At 38.7% G+C, this 18,984-nt stretch overlaps 2 protein-coding genes and 1 long non-coding RNA gene across 4 annotated transcripts; 1 reads left to right on the top strand and 2 right to left on the bottom strand.

Annotated features, from left to right (window-relative positions):
- Positions 1 to 1,464: 1,464 nt before the first annotated feature.
- Positions 1,465 to 12,053, bottom strand: si:dkey-118j18.2. 2 transcript variants are annotated; one of them, XM_034861965.1, is made up of 5 exons: positions 11,650 to 12,053; positions 11,130 to 11,211; positions 10,216 to 10,375; positions 3,772 to 3,904; positions 1,465 to 1,837 (listed from the first exon to the last, which is right to left on the bottom strand). In XM_034861965.1, exons 2-5 carry the CDS (start codon positions 11,147 to 11,149, stop codon positions 1,623 to 1,625), a joined length of 528 nt encoding a protein of 175 aa, XP_034717856.1. In that variant the 5' UTR covers positions 11,150 to 11,211; positions 11,650 to 12,053; the 3' UTR covers positions 1,465 to 1,622. The 2 variants fall into 2 exon arrangements, with proteins under 2 accessions (XP_034717856.1, XP_034717855.1); XM_034861964.1 differs by having other exon boundaries at positions 11,130 to 11,229.
- On the top strand, positions 6,767 to 18,137 carry LOC117937769. Its single transcript, XR_004655240.1, has 3 exons — positions 6,767 to 6,865; positions 12,353 to 12,358; positions 18,127 to 18,137. It is a non-coding gene; the product is annotated as an uncharacterized LOC117937769 (long non-coding RNA).
- On the bottom strand, positions 13,056 to 15,569 carry timm21 (translocase of inner mitochondrial membrane 21). The gene is made up of 6 exons (XM_034861963.1): positions 15,023 to 15,569; positions 14,461 to 14,523; positions 14,250 to 14,347; positions 13,944 to 14,017; positions 13,662 to 13,767; positions 13,056 to 13,516 (listed from the first exon to the last, which is right to left on the bottom strand). The coding sequence occupies exons 1-6, from the start codon at positions 15,333 to 15,335 to the stop codon at positions 13,424 to 13,426; spliced, it is 747 nt and encodes a 248-aa protein (XP_034717854.1). The 5' UTR covers positions 15,336 to 15,569; the 3' UTR covers positions 13,056 to 13,423.
- Positions 18,138 to 18,984: the final 847 nt, after the last annotated feature.

Genomic DNA, 18,984 nt, shown 5'->3' on the forward strand with positions numbered 1-18,984 from the left:
CAATACAAACACAAGAAATACACAAAGTCGGCTGACCTCTACCAGCCTGTGGCAGATAAACAGATAAGAAACGGACACGGTTGTTAGAAAAAACTAAAACATTTTGGTTAGTCTTCATATTGCAACAATAATGAAAAAAACTAATAACTGAGTTTTGTGACTCATTAGACTTTAGCTCCAAAAAAGTGTTTTGAGCCTGAGCTTGCAGCCCCGTGAGTATCAGAATTGTTGACTTTTTTTCAGTTTTCATTTGATGACATCGTTCTCAATTCAAGCCTTTAGCTCAACATTGCATTTCATGACCATTCGGATTATCTTACAGCTGGATCTACGACGACAGAAAACGTTTGTTGAGGGAGAGAGCAACACTTTTTTCAGACTTCAGAAGACCAATCCAATTAAATTCCAAAACTCTTTTTAAAGACACAGAAATGTCATTTTATACCGTTAGCACAGAATCTTGCATTCTGGCATACATGTGCTCATGTAAAGCAGCGACAGGCAGAACCCAGAAGTAGATGTGATCATTTACAGAAAACTCTCTCTTCTGCTGCCATGAAGTGTTCATTTATTTCAACAACTTGTTTCACTTGTCCTCGCTCACTTCCATTCACAGATGTAACAGACACTTAAATTGCCAAATGTTCCAGTATAATCACCATGATGTATTTAACATAACCAGTAATGCAAATTAGGTAATTATTTAAGACAATTAGTGCATTTATTATCAAATAGTTCTCCTCTGACATACTTTGTCTTCAAACTACACATTATTAATGAAGCATTGACAGTAATAACAAGTTTGCAGAAGTAGAAACACTTCCAAGTTATTTAAAATGCACATCTTCACAGCAAGATGCACCAAAATCTAATTAGACTGTCTACACTCTGAATTGTCTATAATGCTAATATGCATATAACTAATGTCATAATGGAATTAGCATCCTGTATTCAGATCAAAGTCTAGAGACGCAGACACAAAAACTACGTAATGCAACGCAGTAACAGGAACTAAACATAACTCAATTCCCCAATCATGCTTGTAGAATAAGTCAATTGGTTTATATCTGTGAAAGGAAGTGGCCTCAGACACACAGCGGGAAACAAATTTATAAAACTACCAGAACACACTTTCAAAGCATCTGTCTTTCAGCTCATCTGTATCTCACCCATTTACCTTGGAGCTTCGAGGTCAAGGCTTCTTTTCTTATCCCAGCTGGGAGGGGGTTCCGCAGCCTTGACTTGAGGCACACAGGCTTGCTGATGTCATCTGTTATTGTCAAACTCAATCAGATGACCACTTTTTGTTTACGCAATACAAAGTAGAAAAACAACTTGGATCTAAAAACCATCCCACCACACGCGCACACGCGCACACACACGCGCACACACACACACACACACACACACACACACACACACACACACACACACACACACACACACACACACGCACACGCACACGCACACGCACACGCACACGCACACGCACACGCACACGCACACACGCATCCAAATAAACATCTGCTCTCGTGTGATGAGAGTTAGGCTGGTAACAATCACTGAGTTTGAATGTTAGAAGGCAGTGCATGAAAAAAAGGCAAAGTGGCATCAGGGATCGATTAGGGGGACCTGCTTTCTGACTGGAACTGGAAGCTTACAGGGACGTCTTGTTGACCGACTTGTGGAGGGGGCGACAGTGTGTATGGGGGTGGGGCTTCGTTTACGCTAATGGTGTCTCCCTCTGAACTGAGAGGAGCTTGATGGGAGGGACGAGGAGCGTCTGCCTCGTCTCCGTGAGCACATTCGCTGTAGGGAGGGGGCTTCAGATCATCTTCTGAAAGGAAAGGAGAAAAAGGGTCAACAAGTCCCTCAGCGGTCTAAAAGATGTAGGCATTAGGTTAAATCAGCCTCTACAATCAAATAAAAATAAGATCACAATATCAATTTATGCCTGCTATAAAAGTTTTATGTGACAATGATTCTGCCGTGTTTTCACTAGCGAGGAGCTCAATTGCCTCCAAACAAACGCTCCCAATTTCCCTCCAAGCTGCATCACCAAATGACAAGTGCATGTTACTGCAGATGAAAAACTGTGCACAGGAAAAGACGGCCAGGACACTGATGTGAATTAATCTTACGTGTTTCAGAAATACAGGAAGGAAACGCGCTGAAAGAAAACACTTCTTAGGAATTACAAAACTGTGTCAGAATCTCCGAAACCCAGTGATGGTGAGGAAGAACAGACAAATCGTTGTTGGAGAAAACTGACCGCAGAGCAGTGGAATCCTGTATCCTCCTCGTCGCTCTCATCAAAAAAGTATTTGCAGCACGTCTTCTGTTTTTAACTTCTTCTCCACGTCAAGTTGATATTTTAGTCTCCTTATGGTCCCTTCAACCACTTCCTTGTTTGCTGTCCTCCCATTGGAAAATTTGCTCCATGTTCACTTACCAAACACCACCTTTGCGATTCCGGTAGGCTTGTCTCTCCGTCACGGTCTCTCAGTCTAACAACACTCTCGGTTTAGAAGTTACGCAGGAACATTTGACAGGGAAGACAATGACCTACGGTGTATTTTTCATATCTGATACCTCAAAAGGTCACAGATTTACAATTTGATAATGATAGTACGCAAAATTGAGTCTGACAGACGCATTAGGAAAGTGTGGGAGAACATTAACCAGTTAAACTGTTTAGATGACAGCAGGCCCTCAGACGCCCTCTGGTATCTCCTTAAAAAGGTCATATGTGGGGGCGATAACTAGGTTCCAACATCATGTAATACAATAAGTGCTAAAATATCAGCACTTCCGCTCTCTGGAACCCTACCTGGTAACACTAATAACAACCATCAGTAAAAATAGGTGAACTGATAGGTAGTTACACTTAAAGTTAATAGTTATTTTACTGTTAACTATGACATTAAAAATGTTTCTTAGTATTTGTTAATGATAACTAAATGGTTTGGTAAGCATTAGTTGCAACTTCATTCAACAACTGGTCTGGCTAGCTTGCATCCTGTTTCATGTACTCACAATGACATTCTTTAGAAACATAAATAGGGGAACAAAGAATAACAGGAACACAACAAATGGTAAATATTAGATTGCTCATAACGCACAAGCAGTGTGGTGAATGCATGAGCCTCTCTTAGTGGAAATAGAGTAGAGTTTTTTTTTTACTTACTAGGTTGGCCTTTGCCAGCAAAGCAAAAAACAGACAACATAAATGAGTTACTTTGATATATACATATGCAGTAAACATCAAGGTATGTCTGTCTAGTGTACAGAGATAACCTTGAAGCTGTAGTTTTATTATGAATAAGGTACTGACACAGAGCGTACTTTGTCTTTTTAAAGCAAACAGAGTACTCAATGTGAGCAAACATATGGGAGCTTGTTTAAATCAGAAGAGTCTACCAATAGAAGTACTGTACACTCGTGAATTGCATTTCAGACCCCGTCTGGTCTTAATTTGCAAATTTGCAATCACTAAGGTACATGAGTCCCCAAGCTTGGTTTAATTCTCCTTTTCAGTAACACACATACAGCAAAGCCATCTCTACTGAAAACCTGGTTCTCTATCACAGTAAGTGAAACTATGTTGCGACCACAGAGAACGTTCAGTGGTAGAACAAAGGCGGACTTTCCCCTTACTGCAGCTTACAGGAAATTATGAATGAAGAGGTAAAAGGGGCTAAAATAAGAATTAGGCAGTCTTCCTGGCTGAACTTTTGATTCGCTTGGTGAATGAGAATGTTTGAGTGCTACCTCCAGAGACGGCCTCATATGGTGGTGGCATGTCCAAGTGGGAGAAGGATGCAGCTGGTGGCAGGGTTGAGGAGGGCTCTTCTATCGAGAGGTCATCTTGAACACCATACCAACTGGGCCAGACAGAGGTTTGCTACAGAGGAAAGGAAACACAGAGAGAGTTAATGTGCTGCACACAAAAAAAGCAAACGCACATATAAATAGACCAGTGCCAATACAGCTATTAGCAAAAGCCAACAATTCAAATGTCAACACTGCTAACACTTTAAGGATACTAACTAGGCTCGTTTTACAGACCACATCTCTAGAGAGGACATTGCTGCTGGCTGTAATATTTTTGGACTTGCTTTAAACTCTTTGCTTCAAGGCTATATTGCCAATTAAGTCTATACACACTGAAGTACAAACATCACTAAACAAACAGCTATTTTTTCCAAAACATTAATGAGTCACATAAATAGGCAGTGGTTGACATTGGGTTGACATTCTGACAGGGAGAACGAGTATCCACAGTCATCATCAATTGACAAGTTAGAGGGGTAAGTAAATATATTAAGGTCCGAGCATTAAGAATCTTTTTAGTTATTGTATCTCCTATCCCGCCTTTGAAGAAGCTCTCAATGTTTAAAGCTATAGTGTGTAGCTTCTGTCGCCCCCCATGAGAAATGAGTAAGTAGTAAATTAGTAAGTAATGACATGATACAAGCCCCCTTACTCAGACAGACTCCATTAGTGCAGCATGTGTGTGTAATTCAGGCCTGTGTGTATTAACAACAGAGTGTACATTGTAATTTCCTCTTGTGGGCCTCATAAAGGATACATTAATCTTAATTCTATTTAGTCTCAATACATTAATCTTAAATTAATATTAATCTTTTGGGACGGCGCATAGCCCCAACCCATCCTCTTCACAGTTGCTAGTAGCCAAGGAGGACACGAAGGATTAAAAAAAAAAGAGGGGATTATCGTCACTCTAGTTTCTGTGCGCGAAAGTCGCCAGACGACACAACATTCTGAACATAGTCATACTGAGGAATACTAAGACTTTCGTGGAGCTGATAGTCTTAATTAGCTTTGAAGCAACTCATTTGGCAATGGCTTGAATGTAACAGATGTGCATTCATATCCAAAAGTTACACACTAAAGCTTTAATCAGTTCAAAATTGCTATCCTTTGGTTGCATGCATGATGAAGAGTGATGAAGAAAAGACACAGCAAAAAAGATCATGCCAAGTTCAAGACAACCTATAATAGGCACCACTATTTCTGTAGACCTAAATAATTGAACCAAAAGCCAATAAGATGGAGTCTAATAATCTATTAACAATCTCTCCCATCTCTCTCTTTAGGGCCTACATGTATCAAAAGTTTTTCCTCATAGCTCTTTTGGGTTCACTTTGTCTTTTCAGGTAGCCGTGAAGACTGTCCAAAAGGCTTAGTGAGTGATACTACATCAAGACCCCCCCACCCCACACACACCCACTATGTTTAATTCATTTGTGCCCAAGACTCCAGTTGTCTTGGCATCTCTCCAGAAAACTTTCAGGGTGCCGGGTTATGGATTACTGTGGGGCCTCCATGCTGCACATTCCATTAAAGTCTAAACAGGAAACATTATACACCAGAGACGGCAAAGGGAACAAGGGGGAGAGGAAGAAAGAGAAGGATGTAAGAGCAGACATAAGAATTGGGGAGCAAGGGCAGATTAGGGACCGAGGAGGCTAAAGAGGAGTAAGAGATAGAAGAAGCAAAAAGTGAAAAATGAGTGCAAGGAGGAGGTAGGAGGGCTTCTGGGGTGGTTACTGGACATGTAATTAGTCAGTATACACACACACCTGAGGCCATATATTTAAAGACACCCAGGCTAAAAGACATTCAAACTCAATTTTCACAACTCTACATATTTCATGTTACCATATGTTTACTGTATCAACATGTCAAAGGGTATGCCCATTCAAAAATAATTTAAAAAAATGATAGCCAAGAAGGAAATATATTTCAGCTTTTGCATACTAGAACCGATTTTCACTTAGTCAAACGTTTAAATACACTCTGTTATTTGGCGATATAGCCTTGTAATTGGTTTCCTTGAATCAGTTTGGCATAGCCTTCCACAAGTTATATTGGCAGAACAGTAAGAACTAAGAAACAAACAAATGGCAATCTCAAACTGGTTTGTATTCCTCTAAAAATCAGAAACACATTTCAGATAGAACACAGGGTATTATAACTGGTCTGGGGAAACCCAGTGCCAAAAGTGCAGGCATTTCTAAGTTCCAATGGCAAATTTATTTATGTTTTTTGCAATTCGGGCATTTCCTGTTGCACAAATATTCCAAACAATGCTATAAATATAACTTCTTATAACGTCTTTGCCTCTTAGATGCAACAACTGTAATGATAAAAATCTCAAACGCTGGGTTAGTGTCAACGTTAGCGTGAATTGACTCAATTTACTTTTATGCAGACTTCCATTTAAATGTAGAGAAATGGGTTGATAGAGTGCCATTTATTTAGCACATTTTACAATAACTACTAAGAAGTGGGCAAGAGTTATAAATAAGTTTAAAGAAAATTGTCAGAGTAACGAGATTTATGTGATTCACTGAGCGTATTTTGGAAGGTTTAGAATCATGGAGATTGTTTCCAGGTGTTGTAGCGAGGCCATAAAGCAGAAAGGGCCATGGGGAAGCCCGATTGTGATGGCTGTCTGAACCTGTGGCACAGCCCACTGAGAACAGACTCCATACAAACTGATGTTGAAGAAAGGCATTACTATTCTAGACATTTCACTGAAAATATACAGTATACATATATACAGCTGCATTCAACCAGAACTATCACTTTAAGGGAACAATAAAAGATAAGATCAAAAAACTCATGGTGCACGTCAGCAAAATGTAAGACGTTACAAACCAAACAGAAACTATGAAGGTCACCCCAGTGATCAAAATGACTCTTAAAGAGCAGATCATCTTACCAGTGGTGGAGAAAGTTCTATATCTCAGTACTTAAGTTAAAGTACAAATAACCAGAGACATATTTACTTTAGCAAAAGCAGAAGTACCACAATGACAACCTTACATAAGTAAAAGTAAAAAAGTAGCCAATTTTCAATGTACTTTAAATATTAAATGTAAAATATAATTTCTTCTCTTAATGTCTATATTCTACTAATGATAATAATAAGTATGGGCATTTTAATTAAGTTAGTTTTAGGTTAATCTGTGGCCCGGTTTACATTCTGACTTACAATTCTTGTTATCTATCAGGGTTCATTGTCTTGTTGAAAGACCCATTTCAAAAGGCATTTCCTCTTCAGCATAAGGCAACATGGCCTCCTCAAGTACTTTGATGTATTGAAACTGATCCATGATCCCTGGTATGCGATAAAAAGGCCCAACACCACAGTATGAGAAACATCCCCATAACATGATTTTTGCACCACCGTGCTTTACTGTCTTCACAGTGTACTGTGGCTTAAATTCAGTGCATGGGGGTTGTAGGAAAAACTGTCTGCGGCCCCTAGACCCAAAAAGAACAATTTTGCTCTCATCAGTCATCAATGTCCCACCATTACTCCTTTGGCCAGTCAATGTGTCCTTTGGCAAATTTCAACCAATTCAGTACATGTCTTTTTTTCCACCAATGGTACTTTGTGGGGGATTCTAGCTTTGCTTCACACAGCCTTCTTCTGATCGTAACAGTCCTCACAGGTAACTTTGAGTCTTCTTTGAGTTTTCTGGAGTTGATCATTGGTTGAGAATTTGCTAATTTGGATATTCTTCAATCCATTCGAACGGTAGTTGACTGTTTTTTCCCACGTTGTTCAGGCTTTGGATGCCATTTCAAGGCATTTGAAATAGTTTTGGCTAAGCAGCCTATAATCTTCTGCACTTCTTTATAGGTTTTCCCCTCCTTAATCAACTTTTTAATCTAAGTCCGCTGTCCCTCAGAGCAATGTATGGAATGACCCATTTTGCTGAGTATTTCACGGTGGAATGCTCTATAACCAGCATGCACAACATTTGCTTCCTTCCCTCCTTAAATATGGGCCATTATTGACACCTGTTTCTTCACAGAATCAATCACCTCACTACCTGAACACAACACTGCTATTATTTTGAACATGCCTCTTTCAATTACACAGAATGAGCAGCATGCATGTCATGACTAGTGGGTCCGTTGGTTTCTATGACTCTACAACACTTACTAGTAAATTACTTGCCGTTTAGAAATATCACTTTACCAAAAATGATTTATGAGGTTAGTGATGTTGGACTGCAATTATTTTGAACACAACTGTATGTGAAGAACGTACTTAAGTACAGTAACAAAGTATATGTACTTCGTTACATTCCACCGTTGAATCTAACTACATACTCAAATTAAACATTAGACAAGACCATCATTTTCCTCCAATATATCTTATGATTTACATAGGACAAGAGATACAAACTGTGAAATATCAAGAACAAATAATGTGCAGCATATAGAACATCAGTACTGACAATTTGACTTTTTGAGATGTAGGGGGACGCGAAGACCTTCAAAGAGGCATTTGTTGCTGTCTGTAAATCACTCTACTCCATTTTATTCTTTTTTCTAAAGAATATTTTTAGGCCTTTTTGGCCTTTAATGATAGCACAGATAAAGACAGAAAATGGGGTAGAGAGACGTGGGACGACATGCAGCAAAGAACCTTGGATCGGACTCAAACTTAAGCCACTGAGATAAAAACTGGGCTCCTGACTTGCTGTCTGTGTCTTTACTGTTATTCGCACAAAGAAATCTCACATGCATGGTTGACATTTTACTAACTTGTGAGAAAAAAAAAAAAAAAAAAGTGGGTCCAGAAAAACTTTCTGAATTAGTGTCAAAGCTGTGATCTGTCCCGCCAGATTTGTTGTCAACCAAATCAAACAAATATAACAAAAGAAAATGAGCCCTACCAGAAGCGTGTACCTAACCTATTAATACACATCCCCACACTGGCTCAGCATGTCACTCAGGATGAGATGTAGCCTCTCATCATTCTATTCAAAGTTAAGCGACTGGCTGAAAACCACATGCCCTCTCGAGTGAGCAAACAACTCCTCTGCAAAAATGTAACACAACTGTGACCTTATTTGTCTTTCTCTTACTCAAGGACCACAAACTCCAGTTGGAAAAAATAGGTGACAGTTCTGAGAATAGGGCAGGACTTTCGCTTTGTGACGCACCGCTTTCAGCGTGCCTGCCACTGTGCCAAACAAAGCTGAAGTAGTTAAAAAGGAACTACACAAAAAATTATTTTCGTATAGTTTTCCGTTGTCCATTAATTTCCTTCTGCTTTCTTTGTGTTAAAATGTTAAACTCCGGCCTATTTAGGAGGACTATGGTTAACTGCTCCTCAGATCTACACAGGGTAAATCCAGACAGCTAGCTGTCCAACTATCTGTCCAATCTGAGTTTTCCATCGCACGACTAAAACAACTTCCGAACGGTCGTATTCCACCCAAAAAAGTTCCTTACAGAGGCTATTTTGCAACAGCTCTGTGCGGAGCTTAGCGCCGCCCATTATGATTGTGATTGGTTTAAAGAAACGCCAATAAACCAGAGCACATTTTTCTCCCATCCCAAAATGCTGTGTGGATTAGCCAGAACCTCCTCCGCACCGCTGACGAGGAAAATCTGTCGAAGCTAGACTAAGTTGTGTGTGACGACACGGAGAAGTGACTCGTTCAAAATAACAATGGTGTTCCATGTGACTGGTGGTGCGTGGTGGTCAGTCAGTGTCCACTGCATGCTTTACAATACGTAACCACACCTACAGTCACTCTGTTGCTTTACTTAAATATGCTGGAAAAGCAGGTTCTAGCAGAAATTGAGGGTGGAATTACACTTAGCTAACTTTAAACAAGGTTACTTATTGAAGCCCAGTTGAACAACATTCAAAGTTACAGCAACTGAAAAAAGTTTCATAGCAAACATGAAGTCAGTATTGTGCCTTAAGTGCAATGTGTGCCCAGGCAGAGCAAGGACATCCTAAACCCTAAAAAAATAATGTTTTCTACATAAGAGTGACATGACACAGTCATGACACATGAAACCTATCTCTTACTTGTCATGGCAAAACCGCATGACACTTACTAAAGGAAGCATCGTGTCATAAAGGTTTATGACTTGTTTATGTTTCAACAACAACAAGGGTGCAATATTTGTCCTTAAAAATGGCAAATTTTTCCAGAAGAAAAGAGTTAGTTGCTATGTCACTCACCCGTTTGTTTTGCATACTAATGTCTCTCAGCCAACGTAAAGCTATTATCTTTATTACCAAAACCTTGTACTTAGCCTCAGCCATAATAAAGACATATCCTGGAGGAGCAAAACCACTTCAGTAGTTGACAGGTAGATGATACATTTTAAATGTAGGCTGTGTGTGTAGTGGGGGTCTGCACTTACACTCTGTCTCTCACACATCTGATGAAGGTAGGCCCTTCCTCCAACAATGACTATCTGAGCATTGCGTGGGTTGCTCAAGTATGCTGCAAGTTGTCTTTGTCTCGATCGGTACCAGCACACATAGAAGAATATCTTGATAATGATGAATATAATAACCACTCTGTAAAGGAAAGAGGAGAGGGTAAATGAGACAAGATAGCTAGCTTTACACATCCATCTATAACTCCACCATTATCTACAAAATGGTTTGTAATCATAATCACCTGCACTGCTGACTGTTACTACTTACATTTCAATTTGCACTGCTGACTGTTTTTTTTACAGTACCAATTGTTTACATATACATCTGCAATACCGTACTTTAACTGTACTATGCAATTACTTTCCACTGCACTTTAATTTGGATAGCTTCTGCCCAAACTTCATTTGTACTACCTTTAAATCATTTTTATACTGCTCAATTTAGCCTAACTTATTATATCTATCTGTAAAAATTCTGTCTATAATAATAGCCGCCTGTATATATATTCATAGTACATACTCATCTGTGGACCATTAGTATATTATGTTATTTGCACATATCTGTAAAATGTCTACTTATAGTAATATCCACCTGTATATTATATTCATTACATATCCAGCTGTAAGTCTTGCTCACAATACTTATCTATATTTTATATTCATAGGACAAACCCTTCTGTAAAATTCTGCTTATAATAGTATTCATTTCCATATTTATTCAGTACATATCCATGTCCTGCACTTATGAAACCATTGCATATCCTGCACTTACTGCTTTGCACTTCTGGTTAGACCCTAACTGCATTTCGTTGCCTTGTACCCGTACCTGTGTAATGACAATAAAGTTGAATCTAATGAATGTAATCTAACCACACAAGATATAGGTTACTCACATGTACCAGTACAGCTCCATGTCTTGTGAGATGTCAATCAGCGAGTAGACGCTTTCATAGCTGGGGAACAACTTGCTGATCGCTGGCCCCCCAATTTGCCCTGGAAACAGAAATAATAATAATAATAATAATAATAACTGTATTCAAGACACAAATGTAACGTCAATAGTACATTAAAAATAGCAATATTTAAAAAAAAATAGCAATAAATATACACATTAACAATTGTAAGTAATGTTTCCGTAGGAGGCTAAATTAAATAACGTTACCTTGCGTTTTTAATCAAACCAATTGTAATAACAAAGGTTAGAATTAACACTATCGTTAGATCACATTTATAAAAACAAAAGATCTGAGCTTCTTATGGATGAGCTAGAGTTAGAGTTAAATGTTAGCGTTAAAGCATTTTCTGTAGCTAGCCTAAATTAAAACAGATGGTACGTTTAGCACGTTAGTTCCTCCGTTTACTTAGCTAGATAGCTAGCTAAACACAAACACAAGAACATGATCTTGAACTTACTTTATAGTGACAACTCGGCCTTATGGGTTAGCTAGCTGTAAAGGTGTGCCATTTCCCTCGTCGCTTCGGATATGTGATGCGAATTAGTTCAGCTAGCTAACGATTTGTTACCGTGTAACAGTTAGCTAGCAGGCCACAAAAACCACTGCAGCTAACCCTAACGCTACTCTATTTATCCACGCCCACCGCGAACAAAACAACTTAAATTGGCCTGCTTTATGAACATATCTTATTTGTATTATATACAAGGTTACTAGCAAGTTAGTTGGCAAGCTGAGGTTACTCGTTAACTTAACCAACAGGTAAACTAGTCCTGCAGAGTTTTAGCCACATCCTCTATGCGTTCAATGCTGCCTTTGGTTCAACAGTGGGCGGTGTACATAGGACTGTTACCTTCAGTGCTTCCCGTAAGCCGCTTCCCCTGAACAGACGTAATTATTACAATGAATCTGTTAGCTTTTACGTGCTGTCGTTGCTGTCAGAAAACGTATATCGATTTTATTGTTTTTGCTGTATTCTCGTTGTTTTAAATTCAAGCAGTACGGAGCTACTTTTTTGCTGCCAATGAAAAATCAAACAAGAATTCCACGTAACGTTAGGCTCATAGAAAAGTACCGCAACCATAAACTGTATATATGGCCGCAAACTGTACAACTGTCAAAGGATTAAAAGTTGTAATAACAAGCTATCTGTCTCCCCAAAGATTACCGTCAGCCTCCTCGCACGAAGAAGTGATCTTTTCAGGCTGATGCTGGTTATTGAGGCGTCATACTTCCGAGGGTTATGAAGGGTAGCATGTAGGTCCGTGTGACAAAAAGGTAAAAATTGGACCAAATACAACTTTTTATTAATAATGTATTTATATTATACAAATATGTCAATGTATAAAAAAAATATCAACACCATTAAAATGGGTGTTCGTTTATAATATATATATATATATATAATACAATCAGACATGTGATTTTCTAAAATAACTTACAAAATGTGAAATGATATAAAAGAATCTTAAAGGTCATATCAGGTTGTTCCTGTCCCTCGACTCGTTGCCTCCATCTAGTGGCCATTGTTTTATTTTGCAATCTGCCATTTTAAAAAGACAACCACATTAAGAATGCAGTAAACAAAGACGAAAAGCAGACATCGGAATATACAGGAAGCGTAGCTATGACTGAGCAACATTTTTGGAAGGAATATGTAACCTTTAAGATATCTAAAATGACAACTACTTGACGGTATTATAAACAAAGACTTTAAGGGTAAATAATGTTACAATAACAGCCACAATACCATTAAACCATTCATCCAATTCCATAAAGTTGGAATTGAAAAATCAATCAAAGGAACATCCATGGTTTAAACCCAGCACTGTAAAAACAGAACAAAAACACTGATACTGTATTTTCTGCTGTATGCACTTTCTTGTGCAAATAACAGACCAACTTGTTTTATTACAATTCAAAAGCATCTTTGATTAAAAGGTTATTTCAAAAAGCAGGTCATCCTGTAGTCTTTTCAAAAAATCGATACAACACGACAACAACACATAAGAGTCTGTGAAAGAGAATGTACTTAAAAAATATGCCAAATGCTCCATTGCTGCGGCAATGCTAAAATCAGTCCAAATTGTTTGTTTCACATAACAGCTTTTAATGATGATTTAAAGTTACATTCACAGTACATTTTAAGCTATTTGTGCAAAAACACAAACACATTATTCACATGTTCACAATGCTTTTGCAGATAAGTGACACTTCTAAGTCCATTATCTTTCTCATCGGTTATCTTCCACAATAATGGTTCGTCTTGGGTAGGTGTCTACTTCCACAAATATGTAACGGAATTCATATTTTCCAGTTTCAGGATTCTGTGGAATGACAAGTTGAAACAGTATCTTAACTTGGTGGATATCTTTTAAACTACTTTAAAATAACAAATAATCACCTCTGTCTGTACATTTAGCATCTGCTGTCACATGTGGATTTACTTTTGACTTTATGTTTAGTACCAACCTCTTTTGACTCTGAGTGTACAGTTCCTTTGAGGCCTGGCTCAGAGCCTTCTATGTAGAACTTTAGTCTCATATGCTTCAGTCCGTCCTTCAGGAACTCCAGATGACTAAGGTGGACACGGACACACACACACACACACACGATGATACCTCAGCACTACCACCTCACAGACGCTACCTCGTTTGATCTATTTAAAACTTAAGACAGAAATTTGCAATGTATTCATTAACTCATTCACTTATAATCAACAGCTTTTTTTGGACATAGTAACAATATTCACACCTTATATGCTGCCTCCTTCCCCGACGGGTGGTCTCCCCGTAACACTTGATTGGCTCCCCAAATGCACCAATCACCTACATTTTCAATAAAAAAAAGTGTTACTTTGCACTTTACTTTTCAAAATGAGATAATTTCATGAGTCACACTGAATTGAATCTAGAATAGGTAACATGTAGTGCAATACATCTACAACTAAATGTATGCATTTACTGTAACACTGCAATGTACATTATAGTTGAGTACTGTTGAAGAGATGTTGTCAGAGAGGTACTATTTGGCCTCAGCAACGTGTGATGTCTTTCTTACCTCTGGGTCTAACTTGACTTTGTTGAAGGCTTTCCCATAGATTTTATTTGGACTTGAGGAAGAAAACAGCTCCTGGAACAGCACATATAACAGTCCACCTGAAAAACACACACACACACACACACACACACACACACATTTTAGCGTGCATATCCATTATTTGACTTTTATCGAGAAGATAATTCTCTTGAAATATTGAAGTTGTAGTCACCTGTCACTCCAAGCCCAATGAGCACAACTATCAAGTAGGTGAAGTCTTTGCCAGCTTCTTTTACTGGAAGATATGAGGTTGAAATTTAATAGACAACCAGTAAACTGTTGGATAGCAAATAATTATCAACTAACAGTGTTGCACTTTATCAAGTAAAATTATCTAAAAAATCACGAATGCAAACAGGTCCTTGCTATATTCAACAAATACATAAATAATAAATAAAATAATAAATAAATAATGCTTTTTTTGGCTCCTGGACCACTATTTTAAGACATTATATGGATCTCTTTTCACTTGTGATGATGACTTGATCACGACTGAGATGCTTTTAAAATATGCTCACCATCCAATCACCGTTTATAGTGATTAAGTCTATAAATAATAAAATTAATAGATTATAATCTACTAGTCCAGGCAATATGAGTAATAACGAGATTACTACCTCAACTATGTTTGTGTTCTTGAGCGTTAATCCACTTTGCATGGGGGGGCGGGGACTGCTGTAGTACAAAAACGAAAACACAACGCATCTATAGTACGTATGTAACTAATTACTAACCTTTTTGTGCAGCTGAAGGTTGGGGGCTCCCACTCTGGTACCTGGAAACCGACTTGTCTCTCTCTTCGGGGTTGCTTTGATTTCTGGCTGTAGAGTCGAGTGAAATATCCCGCCGTAAGAAGCAGCTCAGTACTGGCATGAAAGAAGGAGCCTCGATTCTTCTGTGGAAAGTCAGCCTCGACACTGTTGACGCTGTCCTGTGTGTGTGGATGAGCAAACTGACTTGTGCTAGTTTGCATTTGTGGGCGCTGTACAGTGTCGCTGTCTGTTGTAGATTCCGCTGCAGACCTTTCACTATCTGCATGTAAGCCATGAGTATGTCCTCTAAGAGTTAGCTGTGGTTAGCTTCACAGAAAGCGGAGTTAGCGTGTACTTTAGCACGACTGACAGCTAGCTAAAGCTAGTAAAACTAACAAACAACTACTGCGGGCTTAAATAATATACTTATTATTGGTCATGAATGCGAAACATACAACATATACTGTGCTACAAGAGCGGTCTGTTAAATCAGTCGTGTTCAGGAGGCGCATTCTTTGTCGTCACCCACCGTTCATAGGAATCCTGGGAAACTGAGTTTTTTTTATTGTAGAACTAGCTAGTGTAAAAACTAAACCCGAGGAAAAAAAACTAAACCGTACGCAGAAAAAAAAACAGAAAAAAACAGTTCCCTTGGTTTTAAAAACGTGAGCAAAGTTAGAATAGTATTAGAATATTGTATCAGAATATATGTATATATATATATAAAAAGTAAACAGCGTGCAAGCTGTGTCGTTATAGTTGTTAATGCACTATACAGTATACACTTATAGGTTGTATATTTTTATTCTCTACTTTGTACGCATACAAGTAAAAATATATGCTATGTATATGCTGTACTCAAACACAAGAAGGGCCTATACAGTATTTAGGTATATCGGCAACTTTTTACAATTCAACAACACAACACAATTTAGCTTCTCACCTGTTTGGGTTTGACTACACATGAAACCTCTGCTGCAGTGGTATAGCTTTAACCTGTGAGAGTTGTTGTTTTAGATCTGAAATATCTCCCACTAGGTTTGTAAGTCCATGGCCTCTCACTTGAGTTCTGGATGGGAACGCATACAGATGTACAGAGGCTGTAGTCAGCCCTGCATTCTGTACATGAAACTGTGTACAATATTTAGACTGTAGTATATATACATCAAGCAATGCTTCAAGTTGTCACAATGCTTGTTTAATTGAATTTGTTAAATCGGCTGAAATTGGAAATGAGGTAGGGTTGTTCAAGTTAGAGTCAATTGCTATTTACTGGAAACCCATTTGATGATCAATTTATTATTTATTAACAATGCTAAAAGAATAAATAAAAAATGTGGACGGACAAATATCTGAGGTACTGTATTATAAATATCAAAAAGGAGGCATGTTCACTTAAATAGGATTTATTTAAAGGTAATACAAAACATGAATGCCAGTCACTCTCGAATGTAAAATCTTACTGCCTTTCAAATCTGTCCAGGAGGCTTCATATAGAACCATTAAATCCTGCTTGACTTGGAACATGGACTTTAAGTCTCTTTTACAATTACATGTTTACATCTCACCTGTGTGGAAATATTTGACATTCAGTTAAGGGATTTCAGCTCAGTGGTTTAACCGTGTATATTTATCCTCAGGTGTTTTTTCAAAAACGTGATTTGAGAAGAACTTCTTCCGAAAGTATCACACGGGGCTCCTCTCTTCCTCGTGTGGATTCAAATACAAAATAAGCTTGTTCGAGATGAGCCAGGTCTTTGCAGAATCGATCTCCAGCGATTGCTGTCCATTTGATGTCGTCAAAGTCCATCTCCGGAAAGCCTGTTCACTCCTCTCACTTGGCCCCATTGTACCGCATTTGGTTGCAGTTCCACAGGGGGTGATTGCAGGGGAGTGCAAAATAAATGGGATTAATAAGCTAAATGGCTAAATTTGTCTCTTTTGCTTGATTGCCGCTGAGAAATCTCAGATTTGATTGTAGTTTTTGCAAGTTCAACATGGAATGTCTGAGAGAATATTTTGTTGTGGTCTTTAAAACATTAGAAACCTCTTTCTAGCATGTGTATTGACAGGGAGAGCCTAACCTGTCAGCGGTGTTGTGGATGCTGTCGCTCCCCGATGGAAGTCGAGTGCAAATTTGAGTCACGCATGCTCAAATTTAAACGGTGTACAACATAACGTGTTATACTGAGATTTGTGAAATCCATGCAATAATAAACTTTTCTCATTACAAACAATAACCGAAGGTGGAAATAATTTCAAAAACGTTTTAGCTATCTAATTTTATGATTGCTAAAATTGCCATTCAGCCTTTGCTGTGTTTGATAGCTAGCTTGTAGCCAGCAGTCAACAAACTTTGGTAAGTAGGTCAATTTTTACTCTATTTGACATTACTGAAGTCTCTCGTTAACTTCTTGTAGGCTAACTGTTGCAAAATGACGCATGCGCAATTCACATCTTCATTCACTCAACTTACATCGGGGAGTGACAGATGCCTCAAGAGAAAAGAGGAAGTGACTCAGAGCTTGCTGTAAAGTAGTATCTCTGGCCGTATGACGTCCTTTAGATTCTAAAAGGCTTTTTATTAAGGAAAAAGCCACTTTAAAAAAATGTAGCACCCAGCAGGGTGTATTGTCTTAGCCTTCTCTTTCAAATGCAACATTCAGATTACTAGACAAAAATCATATCCTGAGGAAAGTGGATTTTGAGAGGTATAGCTCCATAGAGTCCCATTCATTCTGCACTTGCCTGTGAGCGCCCCAAGTGGAACTCTGGTAGAATTGCAACCAGTTCAGAAGCCGGAGGTATCAAGAGAGTGGAACTTCTTCCCTTATTAGTAATCATTTGATGCCGTTAAATTTGTGTCCAACTTGATCTGACGTCATGCACACATTAACAACGATGATCTCACAAGATGAAGGCGGCAAAGTCAAGATCAAGGCGCTTTTCACCGACTGCAAGACCCAGGTGGACCCGGAGCATGCTAGGAAACACCAGCCTCTCAGCTGATTTAACGTTTTGATTGGTTCAGAACCGACTCAAAATTATGACTTTTATATAAACATTTTACTGTTTTTGAATTTGAGTGATTTTAAATTGCCATTTGTCTGATTTAAAGGCTTATTCTGCACAGAACACATGTGGAAGACCTCATAAGAGACTTTATCCGTTCAGATCACGGCTGCTGCCACCTGCTCTCGTCCACTTTACAGGCAAGGCGCAGTTCATCTCAAACGAGCCTAACGACTTGTCTGTCTGCACTCTTCTGCGCCTTTGAAAAGGTGCAGTTTCCCACCAGTGTGGGCTTTGCTCATATGGACCAACACTTCAATGCTACATCTGAAATTGTCCCCAGAGCTCACAAAAATACGCCTTCTCACCTGCGTGGACTCGCGTATGCCTTATCAATGCTGACAAATGAGAGAATCTTCTTCCACAGGTTTTGCAATGGTACGGCTTCTCACCTGTGTGGGTTCTCATGTGTATCTTCAAAGTATAGTTACGTCTGAAATCTTTCCCACAGGTTTTACAACTGTACGGTTTCCCGCCTGTGTGGATTCTCATGTGGACATTCAAATCATAAATACTTTCAAAATCTTGCCAACAAATTTGACAAGTATGCGGCTTCTCACCCGTGTGGATTCTCGTGTGGACTTTCAAGGTACTATTACATTTGAAAGCTTTCCCACATGTTTTGCAAGAATATGGCTTCTCATCTGTGTGGGTTCTCAGGTGTCTCTTTAATAATGAATTGTACTGATAAACCCTTCCACATTTGTCACATTTAAAAAACCTTCTACCTGTGTCAGAAACTTTGTGAATCTCTGACACGTTAGGGTCGTTAACACCATTACTGTGAATTCTGCTCTTATGACACTGCTCGGCTCTTTTCTGATCTTGGCTCTCAGTTTCATGAGAGAGGAGTTCTGATACTACAGACCTGT

Source organism: Etheostoma cragini, chromosome 22 (assembly GCF_013103735.1).
Source record: "Etheostoma cragini isolate CJK2018 chromosome 22, CSU_Ecrag_1.0, whole genome shotgun sequence".
In the NCBI taxonomy this organism is placed as follows: Eukaryota; Metazoa; Chordata; class Actinopteri; order Perciformes; family Percidae; genus Etheostoma; species Etheostoma cragini.

Excerpts from the sequence above, each read along its gene's own strand:
- timm21 (XM_034861963.1), bottom strand. The coding sequence starts at position 15,335 with ATGGCTTACATGCAGATAGTGAAAGGTCTGCAGCGGAATCTACAACAG. Across the intron at positions 14,348-14,460 it reads CATTGGGCTTGGAGTGACAG|GTGGACTGTTATATGTGCTG; the intron begins GTGACTACAACT and ends TGTGTTTTTCAG. Across the intron at positions 13,768-13,943 it reads GGAAGGAGGCAGCATATAAG|TCATCTGGAGTTCCTGAAGG; the intron begins GTGTGAATATTG and ends TGTCCACCTTAG.
- si:dkey-118j18.2 (XM_034861965.1), bottom strand. The coding sequence starts at position 11,149 with ATGGAGCTGTACTGGTACAT. Across the intron at positions 10,376-11,129 it reads ATGGAGCTGTACTGGTACAT|AGTGGTTATTATATTCATCA; the intron begins GTGAGTAACCTA and ends TTTCCTTTACAG. Across the intron at positions 1,838-3,771 it reads ATATGAGGCCGTCTCTGGAG|AAGATGATCTGAAGCCCCCT; the intron begins GTAGCACTCAAA and ends CTTTCCTTTCAG.